This window comes from Rhinoderma darwinii, chromosome 3, assembly GCF_050947455.1.
Source record: "Rhinoderma darwinii isolate aRhiDar2 chromosome 3, aRhiDar2.hap1, whole genome shotgun sequence".
Lineage (NCBI taxonomy): Eukaryota > Metazoa > Chordata > Amphibia > Anura > Rhinodermatidae > Rhinoderma > Rhinoderma darwinii.
The window spans coordinates 363,046,666-363,064,937 of NC_134689.1; the positions used below are offsets into that span (position 1 = coordinate 363,046,666).

Genomic DNA, 18,272 nt, shown 5'->3' on the forward strand with positions numbered 1-18,272 from the left:
TCCTCCAGTATCTAGAAGTCACAAAGGACTTTAGGAAATATTTAATTCTTTTTGTTCAATTTTGGGGTCCAAATAAGGGCAACAAGGCCTCAAAGAGCACGGTTGCAAATTGGTTTAAAAAAATCTATCCATGAAGCCTATAGTATTCAGAATTTAACCCCTCCAGTAAAAATCAAAGCCCACTCTACTCGTGCGGTGTCAGTTTCCAGGGCAGAAAGAGCAGAAGCCTCTCTAGCCCAGATCTGCAGAACCTGGTCCTCGTTACATACATTTACCAAACAGTACAGACTTAATTTACTGTCTGGCAGTGATCTTTTCTATGGAAGCAAAGTTCTTCATGCCCCTAGTCCCTCCCAGATAAAAATATTCTTATTTAATAAGTCTCCTTTGGTGCTGTCATGGGGGGTAAGTTGAGAAAATAGAATTAGACTTACCGGTAATTCAGTTTCTATGAAACCCTCCATGACAGCACCCTTATTTCCCCCCCCTCCCCCTATGTTTTTTTTTTGTGGGTAACAAGTCTATGAATTAACTGATATGTTCCCGCTTTACTTTCCTAATTGGTTAGTTGAAATACACTGAGGATTGGGAGTGGTGGGGGGCTATTTAACCTCTTGCTGTTTCCTGTCCCTATTGGTGCTGTCACGGAGGGTTTCATAGAAACCGAATTACCGGTAAGTCTAATTCTATTTTCTTAGTACATACGACTTTTTATTACATTTTCTTTCACTTTTATATTTTTTTTCTTTTTACGACAGTCAAATGCTTTGAATAATGCTATATTGTAATAGTTCTGAATTTTGCGGAGGCAGCAATACCAATTTAGTTTATTTTAATTTTGTACATTACTTCAGAGGAAAAATGGGAAAAGGTCGTTTTTTTTTAACTTTAAATAAAAAAATGTCACTACTAATAACTTTATTAAACTTTTTATTACACATTCTTTTAGTCCCCCTAGGTTGACTTGAACCAGTGATCATTACCAGTGTCATGGCCAGAGTCGCCGTGTAGCCCTAGCCTTAATGTGGATATGTGTGACAGCTCATCACAGTGTTTTTGGCCTGTTATGTAATGAGTGATGGCATATTGCTAGGATAGACCATCACTTACTGATCAGTTGGGGTACAACTGCCAGGACCTCCCCAATCCACAGAATGAAGGGGCCTCAGCACTAGTCAAATGCTCTGCATACTTCATTGATTTTGCCTGCACAGCGGCAATGGGTAAGAGAAATTCAGAGGGGGCTACTGTCTCTTCGTTCTCTGCATCGGCAGGGGTCAGAATGTTATACTACACCGCGTTCCAAATTATTATTCACATTGGATTTAAGTGTCATAAATATTTAATTATTAGTTTTTCAATTAAACTCATGGATGATATTGTGTCTTAGGGCTCTTTGGATCATTGTAATCAATCTCAGACACCTGTGATAATTAGTATGCCAGGTGTGCCCAATCAAAGGAGAACTACTTAAGAAGGACGTTCCACATTATTAAGCAGGCCACAGGTTTCAAGCAATATGGGAAAGAAAAAGGATCTCTCTGCTGCCGAAAAGCGTGAAATAGTGCAATACCTTGGACAAGGTATGAAAACATTGGATATTTCAAGAAAACTTAAGCGTGATCATCGTACTGTGAAAAGATTTGTGGCTGATTCAGAGCACAGACGGGTTCGTTCAGATGAGGAATGTTTCTGCCAGACAAATTAATAGGATTAGGAGAGCAGCGGCTAAAATGCCATTGCAGACAGGTATTTGAAGCCGCTGGTGCCTCTGGAGTCCCGCGAACTTCAACGTGTAGGATCCTCCAGAGGTTTGCAAGTGTGCATAAAGCTATTATTCGGCCACCCCAAAACAATGCTCACAAGCAGAAACGGTTGCAGTGGGCTCAGAAATACATGGATGGAGTAGTGGATGGTTGGTGAATGGCCACCATGTCCCAACAAGGCTGCGACGTCAGCAAGGAGGTGGCGGAGTCATGTTTTGGGCTGGAATCATGGGGAGAGAGCTGTAGGCCCCTTTAGGGTCCCTGACGGTGTGAAAATGACCTCTGAAAAGTACGTAGAGTTTGACTGACCACTTTCTTCCATGGTATAAAAATAAGAACCGTGCCTTCCGTAGCAAGATTATCTTCATGCATGACAATGCACCATCTCATGCTGCAAAGAATACCTCTGTGTCATTGGCTGCTATGGGCATAAAAGGATAGAAACTCATGGTGTGGCCCCCATGTTCCCCTGACCTCAACCATATTGAGAACCTTTGGAGCATCCTCAAGCAAAATATCTATGAGGGTGGGAGGCAGTTCACATCAAAACAGAAGCTCTGGGAGGCTATTCTGACATCCTGCAAAGATATTCAAGCAGAAACTGTCCAAATACTCACAAATTCAATGGATGCAAGAATTGTGAAGGTGATATCAGAGAAGGGGTCCTATGTTAACATGTAACTTGGCCTGTTAAGTTTTTTTGGATTGAAAGAGCTTTTGATTTCTGTAAATATGACCTCCTGATGCTGCAAATTCAACAAATTTTCATTTTAGTTCTCTTTACAACCTTTAAAATGTTTTGATCTCTGTTGTGCATAATAATGTGAAACCGTGCATTTTGAGTTTTTTACTTCTAAAAAAAAATCTGTTATCATTAGGAGATTTGTTCAATAAAATTTGCATTATATTCGAACGGTTGATGGCTTGAAGATTATACTGACTGTCATTTGCATCGACTATTTAGGAAAATCAGCGAAAAATAACATTTGCATAATAATTTGGAACGCGGTGTATGTGTTATCTATATGCCGTAACATTGTAACCTGACGTGGTGAACAGAATTTTTTTTCGTTTGTGTGCTCTAGCATATGTTTGGCTTATGGCCAAATTAGTTTAAATACTTTTATGTTGCTTGACCCAAAACATACCAAGACCTGTAATTGGGCCTTCTGCATATTCATCTTCTCATGATGAATATGCAGAAGGCCCAATTACAGGTCAGTGTTCGCTTTCCATTTATGGGTTCCGTCTGAGCTTTCCGTCGCAGGAACCCATCAAGGGAAAGGCAAACGGAAAACAGCTTCCGTTTGCATAACCATTGATTTCTATGTAAATGCTTCCGTTGCCAATCGTTTCCTTTTGTCTCCGTTTCGTAAGGTTACCGTTTTTTGGCAGAATCAATAGCGCAGTCGACTGTTCTATTGATTCCGTAAAAAGAAACAAAAACCTTACGGAAGGGAGAAAAACAGAAACCATTAGCAACGGGAACATTACCATTGAAATCAATGGTAATTCAAATGGAAGCTATGGTTTCCGTTTGCCTTTCCGTTGATGGGTTTTTCAGACGGAACCCATCAACGCAAAGCAAACGCTGATGTGGACACACACTAACTGTTATGTTAGACTTATATTTTTACTCTTTGTTTTGAAACAGGATTAAATATTTTGCTTTCTCCAGACCCTGGGTCTGTGGGGCAGTAAAGATGACACATAGAGCAAGTGAACAAAACTTACAATCCTCTGCAAGGAGAATGGGCACGTCGCTCCTTTTTCAGTTATCTGTACATGAGCGAGAGTTGGATTTGGTATTTCTTGACCACAGCTATGCAAAACCTTGGAGTGCCCACCCAGATGCAAGTAATGCCCGTCCTACTCGCACTCTTTTCATTACTCCACGAAGACAAGAAAGTGCAGTGTAAGTTTTAACTTTCTGTATTCGCTCTGTGGTTTTTGATTGTTTGTGAAAGTTATTGTATATGGCACTAATAAAGTGTGGATGCTGGGCAAATCATCATTGACTAATATGAAACCCATTAAAGATCGCCACACATGTTTAGTGCAAATAAATGTTCTCTTTTGTTATTGAAACAGCACTGTAAAGTAGCGCAATTAGTTATACACGTTTTCAACTATTACAGACTAGGGATGTCACGATACCGGAATTTGGACTTCGATACTGATACTTTGTGTAGTATTGCAATTTTCGATACCAAAAGGATACTTTGCCAACAGTAATAAAAAAAAAAAATAAGTTCCTCCATTTTCTGATGTGAGGCACGAGGTGTGATGAATTTTGAATGTGCCTCACATTAATAGTTATTAACCCCATCACGTTTCTCAGTCATAATTGACAACAATTAGTTGTGCAGGTTGTTACGGCCGTGCCAATACCGAATATTTGTATATTTTATTTATTGAGACTTATTTTAATGTTTATTGTAAAAAATGTGTATGTGTATTTTTTTATTTAACCCTTTAATGACCAGCCTATTTTAAAGAGGCTCTGTCACCACATTATAAGTTCCATATTCTCTACATAATGTGATTGGCGCTGTAATGTAGATAACAGCAGTGTGTTTTATTTAGAAAAACAATACATTTTGACCAAGTTATGACCTATTTTTGATTTATGCTAATGACTTTATTAATAGACAACAGGGCGTGTTTTTACCTTTTGACCAAGTGGGAGTTGTGGAGAGAAGTCTACGACGCTGACCAATCAGTGACCAATCAGCGACCAATCAGCGTCATACACTTCTCTCCATCCATGTCCTCAGCACAGCGTGATCTTGCGAGATCATGATGTGCTATCACATACACCCTAAAGTGTCTTGAGAGTGAATAGACATCGCTTCCAGCCAGGACGTGATGTCTAGCCACAATCCCGATGCTTCGGTAACGTTTGTGTGGGACTTAATAACAGCAAGCGTGATCTCGCGAAATCACACTGTGGATGACATCGCCTGCGACGCAATCCAATCCCCTCCTCTTCTCATTTTCCCTTTGAATCCTGCGGTCAGCTTTGATCGCAGCATTCAGGGGAATAGCGGTGAAGATCAGAGGTTTCATCCCCACAGTTAGGCCTCATTTACACGAGCGTGCGACGCGCGTGCTTTTCACGCGTGTCGTACGCACCTATATTACTCTATGGGGCAGTGCAGACGATGCGTGAATTTTGCGCAGCGTGAGTGCGTTGCGTAAAACTCACGACATGTTCTATAATCGTGCGTTTTTCGCGCATCACGCACCCATTGAAGTCAATGGGTGCGTGAAAACCACGAAGGTCGCACGGAAGCACTTCCGTGCGAACTGCGTGATTCGCGCAAAGAGCTGTCAAACTGAATGTAAACAGAAAAGCACCACGTGCTTTTCTGTTTACAAACATTCGAATGGAGTGTCTTAGACATGAGCGAACCGAACTTTACCGGGTTCGGCCGAACTCGTTTTGACCGAACCCGGCAGGAGACAGTCACTGTGCAGGGTGCTGAAAGAGTTAAACTGGTTCAGCACCCTGGACAGTGACTTCCGATTCCAATATACGTGAACGTGTAAAAAAAAAAACAGTTCTGGCTTACCGATAACTCCTGGCTTCTTCCTCCAGTCTGACCTCCCGGGATGACAATTCAGTCCAAGTGACAGCTGCAGCCAATCACAAGCCAAGCACAGGCTGCAGCGGTCACATGGACTGCCGCGTCATCCAGGGAGGTGGGGCCAGATGTCAAGAGAGGCGCGTCACCAAGGACGCGTCACCAAGGCAACGGCCGGGAAGTTCTCGGTAAGTACGAACCTCTTTTTTTTTAAACAGGTTACTCGATATGGTGATCGGAATGCACTGTCGAGGGTGCTGAAAGAGTTACTGCCGATCAGTTAACTCTTTCAGCACCATGGACAGTGACTGACGTCGACTAGCCTCATCTCTATGATGGCGGCTGCGCGAAAATCATGCAGCCCCGCATCATACACGGATGACACACGGAGCTGTCAAGTGCCTTTTGCGCACGCAAAACGCTGCGTTTTTTGCGCGCGCAAAACGCACACGCTCGTGTAAATGAGGCCTTAGAGCGGAACTTCAGTGCCGCTGCTCATTAGTGCAGCGCCGGCCGCATCACATCATGCTGACCGCGTGCGCACTTGTTGTCAGGACTCAGGAGCGGGGCATTGGCTGTATTACACAGCCGCAGCCCGCTCTCATACATTCATGTGTTACAATACTGAGCTGTGCGGCCACACAGCTTAGTATTGAAATACATGAAATAACAGTATCAAACCATTTGAGGGTGCACGGTATCGAAACCGTATCGAAGTTTCGATGCATCGTGCATCCCTATTATAGACAGCACATTTCAAAGTGTTTTACATTAATGTTGAGTTCATTTCCAGTGAAGCAGATGTCCCCATTGATGTTGAGACCGTCTCACCAACACTTATGCCGTTATATGACAATCAAAAGGCAAGAAGTGTTATGAATGAGTGTGAACGTCATGTGATTTTTGTGCGCACGGACACTGAAGCACCTCCACCCCCCGATGACTGGGAAGATCATGTAAACAGGTGAGAATGCCAATGTGTCACAAATATCATCTGTAACTATGAACTTCAAAACGTTTAAAATGGTTGTGCTGTCCCATTGGGGATATAAACATCATAGAGGGCAGTCCCCCACTCTGGACCCCCATCTATGAGCTAGAGCAGACAGACTCAATGAACCATGTATTACATGGTTGCACATTGATTACAATGGGCTCCCTGTACAAAGGAGTTAGTGAAGCCAGTTGAAAAAAGGCTATTTAAAGGGCTATTCCGGTAATAGCAAATTATTACCAGTTAGGTCATAACTACTAGATCAGTGGGGGTCCGACCACTGCCACTGATCACCAGAATAAGGGTCCTGTGTCCCCCTTTCCCCACCGCTGTAAGACAGCTGCCAGAAGGAGATGAATGGAGTGGCACAGATTCCGTCAGTGCCGTAGACTATGAATAAATTGCCAGGGCGCATGCTCGACTGCCATTCCATTCATTTCGCCCTGGCAGCGGTCTATCAGTGGAGGTTCCAGTGGTCCACTGAGCTAGTATTTATCACCTATCCAATAGATAATACATGTAAAGAAAAAAACATTGCAACAGCACAGGGCGGACGCTAAGGCTACCTAATGCACTATATATAAAAAAAAATATGCATTGCTGCTACGTTTACTTACAATAGTGAGGTTCTTAGCTCATATTTTGAACCAATTGTGTGAGCCAACCTGCCACGGCAAGACGTCCTCTGCCACGTGTCGTGGCAGGTGGGCTCACACAAATAGTTAAAAAAGTGCGCTAAGACCGGAGAAGCAGAACGCCTCCAAACATCTGCCCATTGATTTCAATGGGAAAAACGGCGTTCTGTTCCGATGGGACGTTTTTTTTACGCGGCCGTTTTTAAAAATGGCCGCGTAAAAAACCACCCGCGAAAAAGTGCATGTCACTCTATAGAAAAATAGCTAAAAAAACGTCCGTAAAAAACGCAGTTTAAAATACTAGTTAATTAAAAAAACATGTAGAAATCAGGAGCTGTTTTCCCTTGAAAACAGCTCTGTATTTTCAGACTTTTTTGCTAAGCGTGTGAACATGCCCTTAGCGTTTGCAGAGTCCTGTTGCAATGTATTTTTCTTTACATGTATTGTCTGCAGTCACCGTGTACTTGCACCTGCACATTTTTCATTTTGTTAGGTTGTGCTGACCAATCGTTTTGTGTTGTATCCAGTAGATGGGTGATCATTTTTTATTACTGGGACTCCCCTTTAACCCCTTAAGGACACGGCCAATTTTAGCCTTGAGGACAGAGCAATTTTTTTTAAATTTCCCTCTTTGCATCCCGACGCTCATAACGCTTTTATTTTTTGTACGACGTAGTTGTATGAGACTTTGTTTTTTGCGGGACGAGTTGTAATTTATGTACGTACCATTTTTTGGTACAAATACATTATCGTTTAATTTCTAGACATTTTTAATTAGATTAAAATGCAGAAAAAAAGCAGTTGTGCAGCAGTTTTAATATTATTTTTTTTACACAATACACCGATCATCATAAATAATGTTATACATTTGTTGTACAGGGTGTTACGGTCATGGCGATACCAAATATGTCTATATTATTTTATGTTTTGGGACTTATATTTTAAAAAGTTGATTTATTATAAAAAATGTGTGTTTCTGTGTATTTTATTTACTTTTTATTTATTTATTTACCATTATTATTTTTTTACATTCATTTAACTTTTTTTTTTAATCCCATAAAGGGATTTATCATTTTGATTTTTATTTTGTAACTGCAATGTACTGGCATAGATCTATATGCCAGTACATTAGTCTGTTACTGATCGTACACAGGCAGTTGTTAGGGCATACCTCAGTATGCCCTAATAACAGGAAATATGTTCAGACAGCCCTGGGGTCCTTCACTGGACCCTGGGCTGTCTGGCCATACGAGTTGTGGGCTTTGATCGCGTCACAGTTATTTTCTGTGACGCGATCAATGTGCAGTCCCCTCTCCTTGAACGCCGCGATCAGCTGTCATCGCGGCGTTCAAAGGGTTAACAGCGGAGAGAAGATGTTTCTCTCCTCTCCGCTGTCAGAGCGGGGCCGTGGCTGTGTATTACAGCCGTTGCCCCGCTCTCGATCGCACACGCAGAGACGGCACAGACGGCTGTCACACAGGACGAGTATGCTCGTCCTAATGCGCGAAGTGCTCGCTGCTCAGGACGAGCATACTCGTCCTGTGTCGGCAACCAGTTAACCCCTTAAGGACATGGACTAGATGGCACGTTCAGGACACAGCCCCATTTTTCAAATCTGACGTGTCACTTTATGTGGTAATAACTTTGGAATGCTTTTACCTATCCAAGCGATTCTGTGATTGTTTTCCCGTGACACATTGGACTTTGTTAGTGGTAAAATTTGGTCGATACATTCAGTATTTTATTGTGAAAAGCATTTTTCTAAATTTAAATGTATCTGCTTGTGAGACAGATAGTTATACCACACAAAATATATGCTGATTAACATTTCCCATATGACTACTTTTAGATTGGCATCGTTTTTTGAACATCCTTTTATTTTTCTAGGGCTCTCTCCGGTCCTGGCCTTGAAGCAGTGATAGCGTTAAGCTATCACTGCTTTAAAACTGTGTCTGCAGACAAAGTACCCTGTCAATGCTATGGCGTAATAGTCGGTCAGTTTGCGTTAACAGGACAACGCCTGGGACAGACTATTTACTTTACATAGCGTTAAGGGCTTGCGGCATGTTTCATACGCCTCTCTTGGCTGCTTTTTTGCATTTGGGGGTCTAAATCACTGCGGTTTGTTGGAAGTCTATATTAAAATGTCTACATACACAATAGCGTTTTAGTGCTGTTTTTTATGAAAGCACAGCACACTGAAGATGTGGTGTTTTCTCAGCCATTTTTCTTCCAAGGCTTCAAAAACCGCCTGCAAAAACACCTATACAAAAAGACACAATTTAAAAAATGCCACTAAAAATGTTCAAGGGCTTCAATCCTCCAGATTCAGCTATTTACTTTGCTCAAAGCCTCAAGCTGCTGTATCCCGAGCAGCTAATAAATTCCATTTACTGCAGATGTTGTGGAATTAAAAGGATTGTCCGAGATTAGAGAAAAAGGGCTGCATTTTTTTCCCCCTAGTAACAGCGCCTTTCTTGTTTATGGTGAATGGGGGTGAGTTTCAATACTAAACACTGCTTATTGATAATAGTGGTGCTGTAAAGGGGCAACAAAAAGCAGAATTTTTTTCTCTTCTCCCTAACAACCCCTTTGAATCTCAAAATGAAAATTCTGGCTTATCCTTGAATTTATTAAATTCTTATTCACCTCACATGAATAATGTATACAAAAAAATAATTTTCTCTCATACATTTGTCCTATGCTTTCTTTTTAGAACTGGCTGGACTACTTCTCAGAATAAGCTTTTTAATAAGATTTTGAAAGCTTTACAGTCTGATCGCCTTGCTCGACTTGCTAATGATGGTGTAAGTATAATTTTGCATTTGTTTTCCAGTCCTCATGTAATAATACTGTATTGTAAACGGTGAGGAAAGTTGTATGAGAACAGAATAATCATCATTTGTGATCACTTTCCAGGCCGTCAATGAGCCGGTACTAAGAAGGATTTCAGTGGACAAGTGTACTCGTCGTGTACGACAATCTTTGGCCTCAGTAGGTTGGGATACCAAGTTGGTTCAATGGCTGCATACTACCCTTGTGGACACACTCAGCTTGCCCTTGCTTGCTGCTTATCTGGATGCATTGCAGACACTTAAGGGAAAGGTAATTGGTTTGTTTGGTGTATAGATTTGTGTGTAAATATAAATGTTCTTGTGGTAGTATTTGCAGATATAGTTGAACATTTTGCAAAATATTTTGGTCATGTTTGGAGGTGTGGGCAGTTCAAGTTATATCATTCGTTTATTTATCTGTATCCCCTGCAGATCCCTGCTCTTATTGACCGCATGCTCCTCGCCTCCACTGTCAGGGCAGGAGGAGCTAGCGCAGAAGCATTATCTTTGCTTTTGAAGAGACCATGGGACCCAGCAGTTGGAGTGTTGTCTCATAACAAACCTGTAAGTTATCTTTCTGTGTAAGTGCTCTTTTCTCATTGTTACACTTTTTATGCCACAAGTATGTCATATTATGTTATTATTTTTTTTCCTTCATAGAGCAAGCTTCCAGGCTCCCCTTTAATCCTCATTGCTCCTTCAGGACCCACAAACTCTATATTCCCCACCTCACGTCGATACAGATTCTGGCAATCCCAGCTCTCTTGCCTGGCAAAGGTTAGATCTTATTATGTTTCAATCTACAGACTGCCTTGTTTTAGATGGAGATATATATATATATATATATATATATATATATATATATATATATATATATATATATATATATATACACACACACACACACACACACTCCTCAACATTGAAATTGCAACACCAAGAAGGAGAAGTTTGGGAATTGTGGAAATCACAGGATCGATTGACATGTTAATGATATGCAAATAATAAATAAGATAGAAACAAAATATTCCAAACATCTTGATTTATTTAGTATCGTGTATGAGCGCCACGCACAGAAATCCACGCACTTACACCCATTGGCATGCTATAAATGAGGTTATTAATGGTTGAGGAATGTTATGCCACACTGAATGCACTTGGGCATGCAAATCATCAAGATTGGCTGCTGGAAGCTCCTTTTGCAATTACCGACCAATGACGTCCCAGATGTGCTCGATGGGAGACAAGTCCGGTGATGCTACAGGCCATAGTAGCAAGTTTTGGCCATGCAGACTGCTCACAGTAGCACGAGCAACATTCTGCCTGGCGTTTTCCTGTTGAAAAGTGGCTTCTGGGACACTTTAGAGAAATGGCTGTACCACTGGTTCCATGACCAAATCAATGTAACGCCGAGCTGTAAGTGTACCTGAAATAAAGACTAGAGGGATACGGCTACCGTACATTATGCTACCCCACACCATACCTGCTTGGTTGTGGTTTTCTCTGCTTTCCCTCTCCCTTCACTCAGTTATAGAGATAGCAGCAGGGAGGGGGAAGAATTTGTACACAGCAGATCAAAGTGTGGAGAGGGAGGAAAGCATTCAAGTCTTCAGGGAGGGAAGATCACATAGGCTGAACTTTATCAGAGTGTAGATAGGGAGGAAATCACACAGCAATCTGCAGGGGAGGGGTTCACACAAGCTGTGTAGCGCCTAGACTCTACTGGGGGAGGGATGGGGAAGGAACACAAACTCCTCAGCATCAGTTTCTGTCAGCAAAAGGGAGAGCCCTCATGGGCTGTAGAAGGGGGAGCAGTACAGGGATGAAGCTGTGCTGATATGAGAGCAAGTTTATAGATCCTAGACTCATAGAACTCGCATCCATTATGTATTACTGTGAGGAACATGTCTATATGAGAAAAGTCTGAAACTAGGAGCAGGTTGCAGGGGGTCTGAAAATGAATGGAGATTGCAGCCTGATACTTAGTACAACTTTTTTAACTCTAGGTATCCACTGACACAAAGAAAAATGATGTCAAAGGATTCCATAGTTGAAGTATCCGTAATTTTTTTTTTTTAAGAATGGGATTCTAAAAATGTGTCAATATTATATATGTGAGAACGAATGTTCATTGTTACATATGTGGTTTTTTTCTATACCTTGTAGGTCATTCCTGTTGGCTCCCAACTACTAAACAGTGGTACTGGGCTAACCTCTTTACAGTGCCTAGAAAACATGATTGCTGGATTGCGGGGAAAAGTTATTGAGGTACATCATATTTTATGACAAATGAGTGATGAGGCGTCTGTTCATCAAATTAGTTTAAATTCCCTCCTGGGCAGTTAGTCATGCGACTAATCTGGTTTGTAAAATGGGTATTCCGTCCTTGGCTTCAATTGTGGGAGGCAGATGATCGAACAAAGAATTTCTCTTTTAAATTTGCATTTTGCTTCTTTGTTTTCAAGGGAAGAAAGGAATGGAACATCTAACGTTCTGTCGCTATGATGTAAAACTGTTTTTAGATTTACTATTACAGCCATACCAGAAATGTTATATTCAGCACTTTTCTTATATGCATACAGGTTCACAATCATTTCCCTCATAAACCTGTCATTTTGATTGGGTGGAATACCGGAGCATTAGTTGCCTGCCATGTGAGTATTATTTACACATTTAATTCACTATTTTACAGACTGTCTAGTTACCGTCCATTTATAAATAGCTGTTCTAAAGATAATGAAATTTTATAAAATGCATCACTTATTACCATGTCTGAAAAAAACATTGCTTTCTGTATGTACATCCTTATTGCAAATCTACTTTGTTCAGGTTTCTCTCATGGAATATGTGACAGCCGTGGTATGTTTGGGATTCCCTCTGCTCACTATTGATGGACCCAGGGGGGTAAGTGTTGGTAAATGTCTTGCTGAGTAAAAGAAACTACTCATGTTTATATTCTCATAATCTCACTGCCTCACTATTATTCATGTGGGCTGGTGAACAATTTATCTTAATATCTTCCAAGCTGAGATTTGATTTCCTAATGTTACAGGACCAAAGCCTGAGGCTGCAAGTGATCCTGATGACAAAATATTATTGTCATGGAGATCTTGTGTAGAATCAATGACTACGTCCTACCTGGCTTAATGCGGTTCTCCAGTTTTAAAAAAAAAACTTTTTTTTTTTTTTTTTTATACCCTGTTACGGAATTCTGAGTTAATAGAGGGGGTCCTCTGTTCAGAATCCTCACTTTTTGGCCAATGGCGTAGCTAAAGGAGTCACAACACGTCTGTAAGCAGAAACTGTAGTAACTGAGACCTGTAGTTTCCAATTGATGAAACTAGACAAGCCCCCGTAACTCCTATATTCTTACCGTCCTCCCTCCTGAATTGGGTCCTCTTCAGCTCTAGGCTGGTTCCGGATAGTGTTCAGTGACAGGACGTTGTATGTGTGGCGCACAAAACGTCCTGGCACTGTACTGCGCCAGGACCATAGTGCTGTGCCCAGAGTTTTAGAGGCCCAACTCAGGAGCAAGGAAGTATATGAATACCGATACATTTTAATTGCAAGAATATTTATTTTCACACAATTTGTCCATTGATTAGTAATTTTTTTTTATGGGATAGCTACTTTTAAGTTTAAATCCCTCATTTTGAGTGTTAAATGTGTTAGGAACTAATAAGTTACTGAAATATTGACCTAGATTTTTGAATGTGTGCCTGAACATTGTTTGATTTTTTTTTTTTTGTAGGATGTTGATGACCCTCTGCTTGACATAAAGACACCAGTACTTTTTGTGATTGGCCAGAACTCTCTTCAGTGTCACCCAGAAGCAATGGAGGACTTTCGAGAGAAGCTCAGAGCGGATAACAGTTTGGTCATTGTTGGAGGGGCTGATGATAATCTTCGGTAAGGGTTAATAGATTATAATAGAAATAAGGTTGGATTATAATAGAAATAAGGTTGCTAAACTGTCAAAAGTAAGTATGAGCATCACACTAAGGATTATTTACAATAACTAAGTGACTTCACAACATTCCTTGCTGGGTTTTGCTTTGGAAACTCCAGAGCAGAGAATGCTTAGAAAATAGAGTTGTTACTTAGCCAGTATTGCTTTTTTTCATAGGAGAGCTTTAACAAAAATCAGGTTTCAGTCTGAATTTCTCTTTTTCACACGGGTCTCATGGCTTCTGATTTTTCGGGATCCATGTCTGATTCATTATTATTTATTTGTTTTTATGGATTAACTGATCTCATTGATCAGACTGCCAGGTTTCCATTTTTTTTAAACAGATTAATATAGCCTGAAATGGGTTGTCTGGTCACGGACCGGTTTTTCATACTGATGACCTATCCATAGGATAGGTCATCAGTATATGATGGTGGGGGTCCGACACCCGGACCACGCACGATCAGCTGTTCCGGCTACCTCCAGGCACAGGATGTTATGCAGTGTTCAGTACCTGGAGTGCCTGAAGCAGATGGCTCTGTACACTGTATAGCGCACCATGCTGCAGAACTGCAAATTGGATAGGAGCAGAGCTGCAGCTCGACCACTATACTGTGACCGGAGCCATCTGATTCCGGCACCGATATTCTGTGTCCAGAGGCAGCGAGAGCAGCTGATCCGTGCTGGGTCTGGGTGTCGGACCCCCACCAATCATATACTGATGACCTATCCTATGGAAAAGTCATCCGTATTAAAAACCGGTTTGTGCCCGGACAACCCCTTTTAATAGCAAGTTAAATATCTTCCCAAGCGGTAACTTAAAAATACACCTGCCTGTTGTTGTTATTATTGTCCTTGTAATATTCCTATTTTTATTTTATACTGACAGGATAAGCAAAATTAAAAAGAAAACTGAAAGCCTCACACAAAGTATGGTGGATCGATGCATTCAGGTAAATAAATTCTAATTTAAATGTTTTGCACACACCGGAATTATCTAATTCTCACTCTTATTTTTTTGTTTTGCATATACCACTGGTAAGTTGTGTAAGCTATGACCCCAAACAAAACCTAACTGCTTTGTGGAGAATGGATCTGATAGCCACTCAGGTTGCCACTTAATGGCACATAGTGGTTTTGCTACAATGACACGTGCAAGAAGTAAGCACTTTCTCTGTAATGTCATTGGGGAACACAGCACCATGGGTGCCACTAGGCGGCTGACTAGGCAGGAAAAAAATGTTGGCTCAGCCTAGGCAGGCCATACTCTTCCCTCAGACACTAGGCTAGTCAGTCAGTCAGTTTTAGCCTGTATCCATGGGAGGCAGACATGACCTGCTTAACAGGTCTACTGCATTTTTTTATTCTAGTTCTTATTTCTTTTTCAGATTCAGGGTTCTTGTCAGCCTGGACTGCCAGGCTAGTCAATCTCCCTGAGGGTGCTAGGAAACAATACAGTCCTCTGCTCTGCGCTTTCTCCCCCGCAGGTCACCTAATCCCCCGGTGTGAGATGTTAACGAGAAGGTGACCCTTTGTGCACCCGAAGACATTGGAAAGGTGAGTATTGACTCCATGTTCAGCCCCCCTATTCCACCTCTCGGACAACTAAGTCTCTCTAAGGGAATGTCTACTCTGTGGAAGGCAGCTGGAGCCAGGCGGCAATAAGGGATTTTTCCCAGATTCTGCACTGAATGGGAAGGGTAGTTTATTCTATATCTCTTTTTTTCTCCTCTTCCGCTCCTGTCCCGGGTTCTTAAGCAGGTAAAGGCAGAGGGCATTCCTGCAGTTCTAGTGGTTACACATTGGCTGTGCAGGGCCTAGTATGTCCCTCTTGTAAATTTTCTCGCGGACACGTTCGTGGCCTCTGCCGCTTCGACTTTACCTCCTATCCTAAGGTCGGCTATTCCATCCCACTTTAACCTCAGCTGCGTTTAACGGCGTGACTGTTGAAGCCGAGGTTTTGAGGTGTCTTGCGGTCTTCCCAGTCTGTCATCCAAAAATTCTCAAGGCCTGTAAACCCCAATCGGCGAAAGTTTATCATCGCATGTGGAGGGCCTATTTCTATTGGTACGAGCAGTGCAGTTTCTTTACTTTGGTATGTTCTACCCCCAGGATCCTATCTTTCTCAAAAAAAAGTTGGATTTTTGTACTCACCATGAAATCCTTTTCTTGTTGAATTTATTGGAGGACACAGATCCCGCCATTAATTGGTTTTCGTTGGCCCAGGACATTTGTTTTTGTGTAGTTTTCTCCTGGGTGCCGAATATGTTTGTTTTTCTTCTGTTTGTCTTTCTTCTCCTACTGCTTTCTGCACAAATGTGGCTAGCCTAGCATCTAAAGGAAGGGTATGGCCTGCCTGGGCAGAGCCAACACTTTTTTTCCTACCCAATGTCAGCCTCCTAGTGGCAGGGGCCTATATCCATGGTGCTGTGTCCCATATTGAATTCAACGAGAAAAAGATTTTATGGTGAGTGCAAAAATCCAATTTTTTTAGACTAAGAATATGACGCAAATCCCACATGTAATGGCTCTTCTGCATTACCTTCCAAGCTTCAATGTCCACTAACTTTCAGAACAACTTCATATCATAGTGTATTTGGTCCTGAACAAATTTGCAAATCACCTTAATTAAAAAAAATTACGTTTTCCACTTAAAAAACCTGTTTGAAATCCCTGCCACTAGGGGGTCTCTTCTTTGTAATTTGCTGTCCACTCACTGTTGCTAAGGCAAACCCATCTTTAGCAGCAAGGATGACAAGACGGATTGCCGGCTTACTGTAAGAGGCTGAGGCTGGAGTGAAGGGGACTCACTTCAAATAGCCATAACACAGGCTGTGGACCACCTATGACAGTGGTGGCATATGAAAGATTAGATTCTTATCTTTCATATGCCACCTGGATCGCAGTTTTAGCTGGAGATATCACCAGTTAAACACAGTCGGAATGGGAGCTGTATATGCATTTAGTTAGAAGCTTCCATTCCCGGCTGTGTGTTCAACTGATCTCTCCGCTTATGCTAGAACTGCTATCCTGGTGGCATATGAAAGATAAGGATCTCAGCTGTCATATGACACCATCGCAGTTCTAGGTGGTACACAGCCTGTGTTATGGCTATTTAAAGTGACCCCCCAACCCATCCACGATTAGTGATTCATCAGTCTGTAGCAATGTGTTACTGTCAGATTTTTAAGTGTGGTCCATGCCCCCAGCCTCAAGGAGGAACACAAGTTGGAGTGCAGACAGAACAGGGCAAATTGTGCCGGAATGAACAATGATACAGCGCTCATAAAGGATTACACAGGTACAAAATGACCGTGTACAAAATAACCTCCCAATGAGGTCTGCATGATTTTACTGAACTCGTCAACACTCCGGTAACCTTTCAGTTATTATTTTTTTAACCTTTAAAAAGCATGTAACTATTAACCTACAAAACCTATTTATTTATGCAGCTTATGTAAGGGGTTATAGGAAGAGGAGCTAAAACCGTTATTACCAAGTTTTATAAGCATGCAACCACCCCAAGACATGCTCAAATCAAACAATACAATTTTATATCTTTTTTTAATCTAGGATGAGATTGCTGACTTTCTTGCGCTGGTCTTAACACGAGCAGATGGTCATTCTGGCTCTGATCCACGTGACCTTGATGCAGAGAAGAAAAAAAAACCTAGAGATTTCCTGAGGAGAGACCTGTCACTTGATTTGTCAGAAAGAAACAGTAGGCCAGCCTCCCCTGCATCTCGTTTCCCTGCTTCACCTTCTGGCTCTGAGGTGAGAATTATGTAAATGTCAAGATGGTCATACAGTCATGTGAAAAACTAAGGACATCCTTGTAAAGTTCTAATCATTTGTACTTGATTTGGTGCACCAGATTCTAATTTTAGGTCTTTAACCCCTTAGTGATGAGCGACAGATATATCCATCTCCGGCAAGTGTTACTTCGCGCAGAACGACGTATATATCTGTCATTCACTTTAACTGTCACTGTGTGTAAACACACAGTGATAAATCCCTGGCAACAGCTGTCGTAGACAGCTGATCGTGACAAGGAGCTGTCAGGGGACCAATCACAGTGGTCCCCGTACGGCGATCGCTGTGATAGGTCAGTCAATTCTGACTGACCAATCACAGCATGTAAAGGCAGGGCAAACAGCTCCGTTCTCCTCATTCCCGTCAGATTTTTGAGGAGATCGGAGCTGTGTGCTTTACCTCTATAAAAGTGAAAGAAAAAAAGCCTTTTTTTCACCCCTAGTACACCATTTACTACCCTCCCCCTCCTTTGTGCTAATAAAAAATAAAAATAAAAAAATAATAATATATAATATATATATATATATATATATATATATATATATATATATATATATATATATATATATATATATATATATATAGCAATAGAAAGCAGCAGCACTCACTAGAGACAAGTGTGTAGGTGCCAGGCAAGTCGTCCAGCTCCAAGGACAAAGCAGTATATAAAGATAGAAATCTTGCAGCACTCCAA

At 41.5% G+C, this 18,272-nt stretch overlaps 1 protein-coding gene across 5 annotated transcripts in view; it reads left to right on the plus strand.

Moving 5' to 3' along the window:
- Nucleotides 1-18,272, plus strand: part of KANSL3 (KAT8 regulatory NSL complex subunit 3) — a 92,906-nt gene that overhangs the window by 17,364 nt on the left and 57,270 nt on the right. For all 5 annotated transcript variants that reach the window (XR_012882517.1, XR_012882518.1, XM_075858593.1 and 2 more), the window contains exons 2-13: nucleotides 3,421-3,681; nucleotides 6,147-6,317; nucleotides 9,699-9,789; nucleotides 9,902-10,087; nucleotides 10,249-10,380; nucleotides 10,477-10,593; nucleotides 11,983-12,084; nucleotides 12,399-12,470; nucleotides 12,646-12,720; nucleotides 13,568-13,725; nucleotides 14,655-14,718; nucleotides 17,339-17,539. Coding sequence is in view for 3 of the 5 variants with exons in the window: in XM_075858593.1 (XP_075714708.1) it covers nucleotides 3,470-3,681; nucleotides 6,147-6,317; nucleotides 9,699-9,789; nucleotides 9,902-10,087; nucleotides 10,249-10,380; nucleotides 10,477-10,593; nucleotides 11,983-12,084; nucleotides 12,399-12,470; nucleotides 12,646-12,720; nucleotides 13,568-13,725; nucleotides 14,655-14,718; nucleotides 17,339-17,539 (1,581 nt within the window). In the remaining 2 variants the exon portion in view is untranslated. The remainder of the gene's footprint in view (nucleotides 1-3,420; nucleotides 3,682-6,146; nucleotides 6,318-9,698; nucleotides 9,790-9,901; nucleotides 10,088-10,248; nucleotides 10,381-10,476; nucleotides 10,594-11,982; nucleotides 12,085-12,398; nucleotides 12,471-12,645; nucleotides 12,721-13,567; nucleotides 13,726-14,654; nucleotides 14,719-17,338; nucleotides 17,540-18,272) is intronic.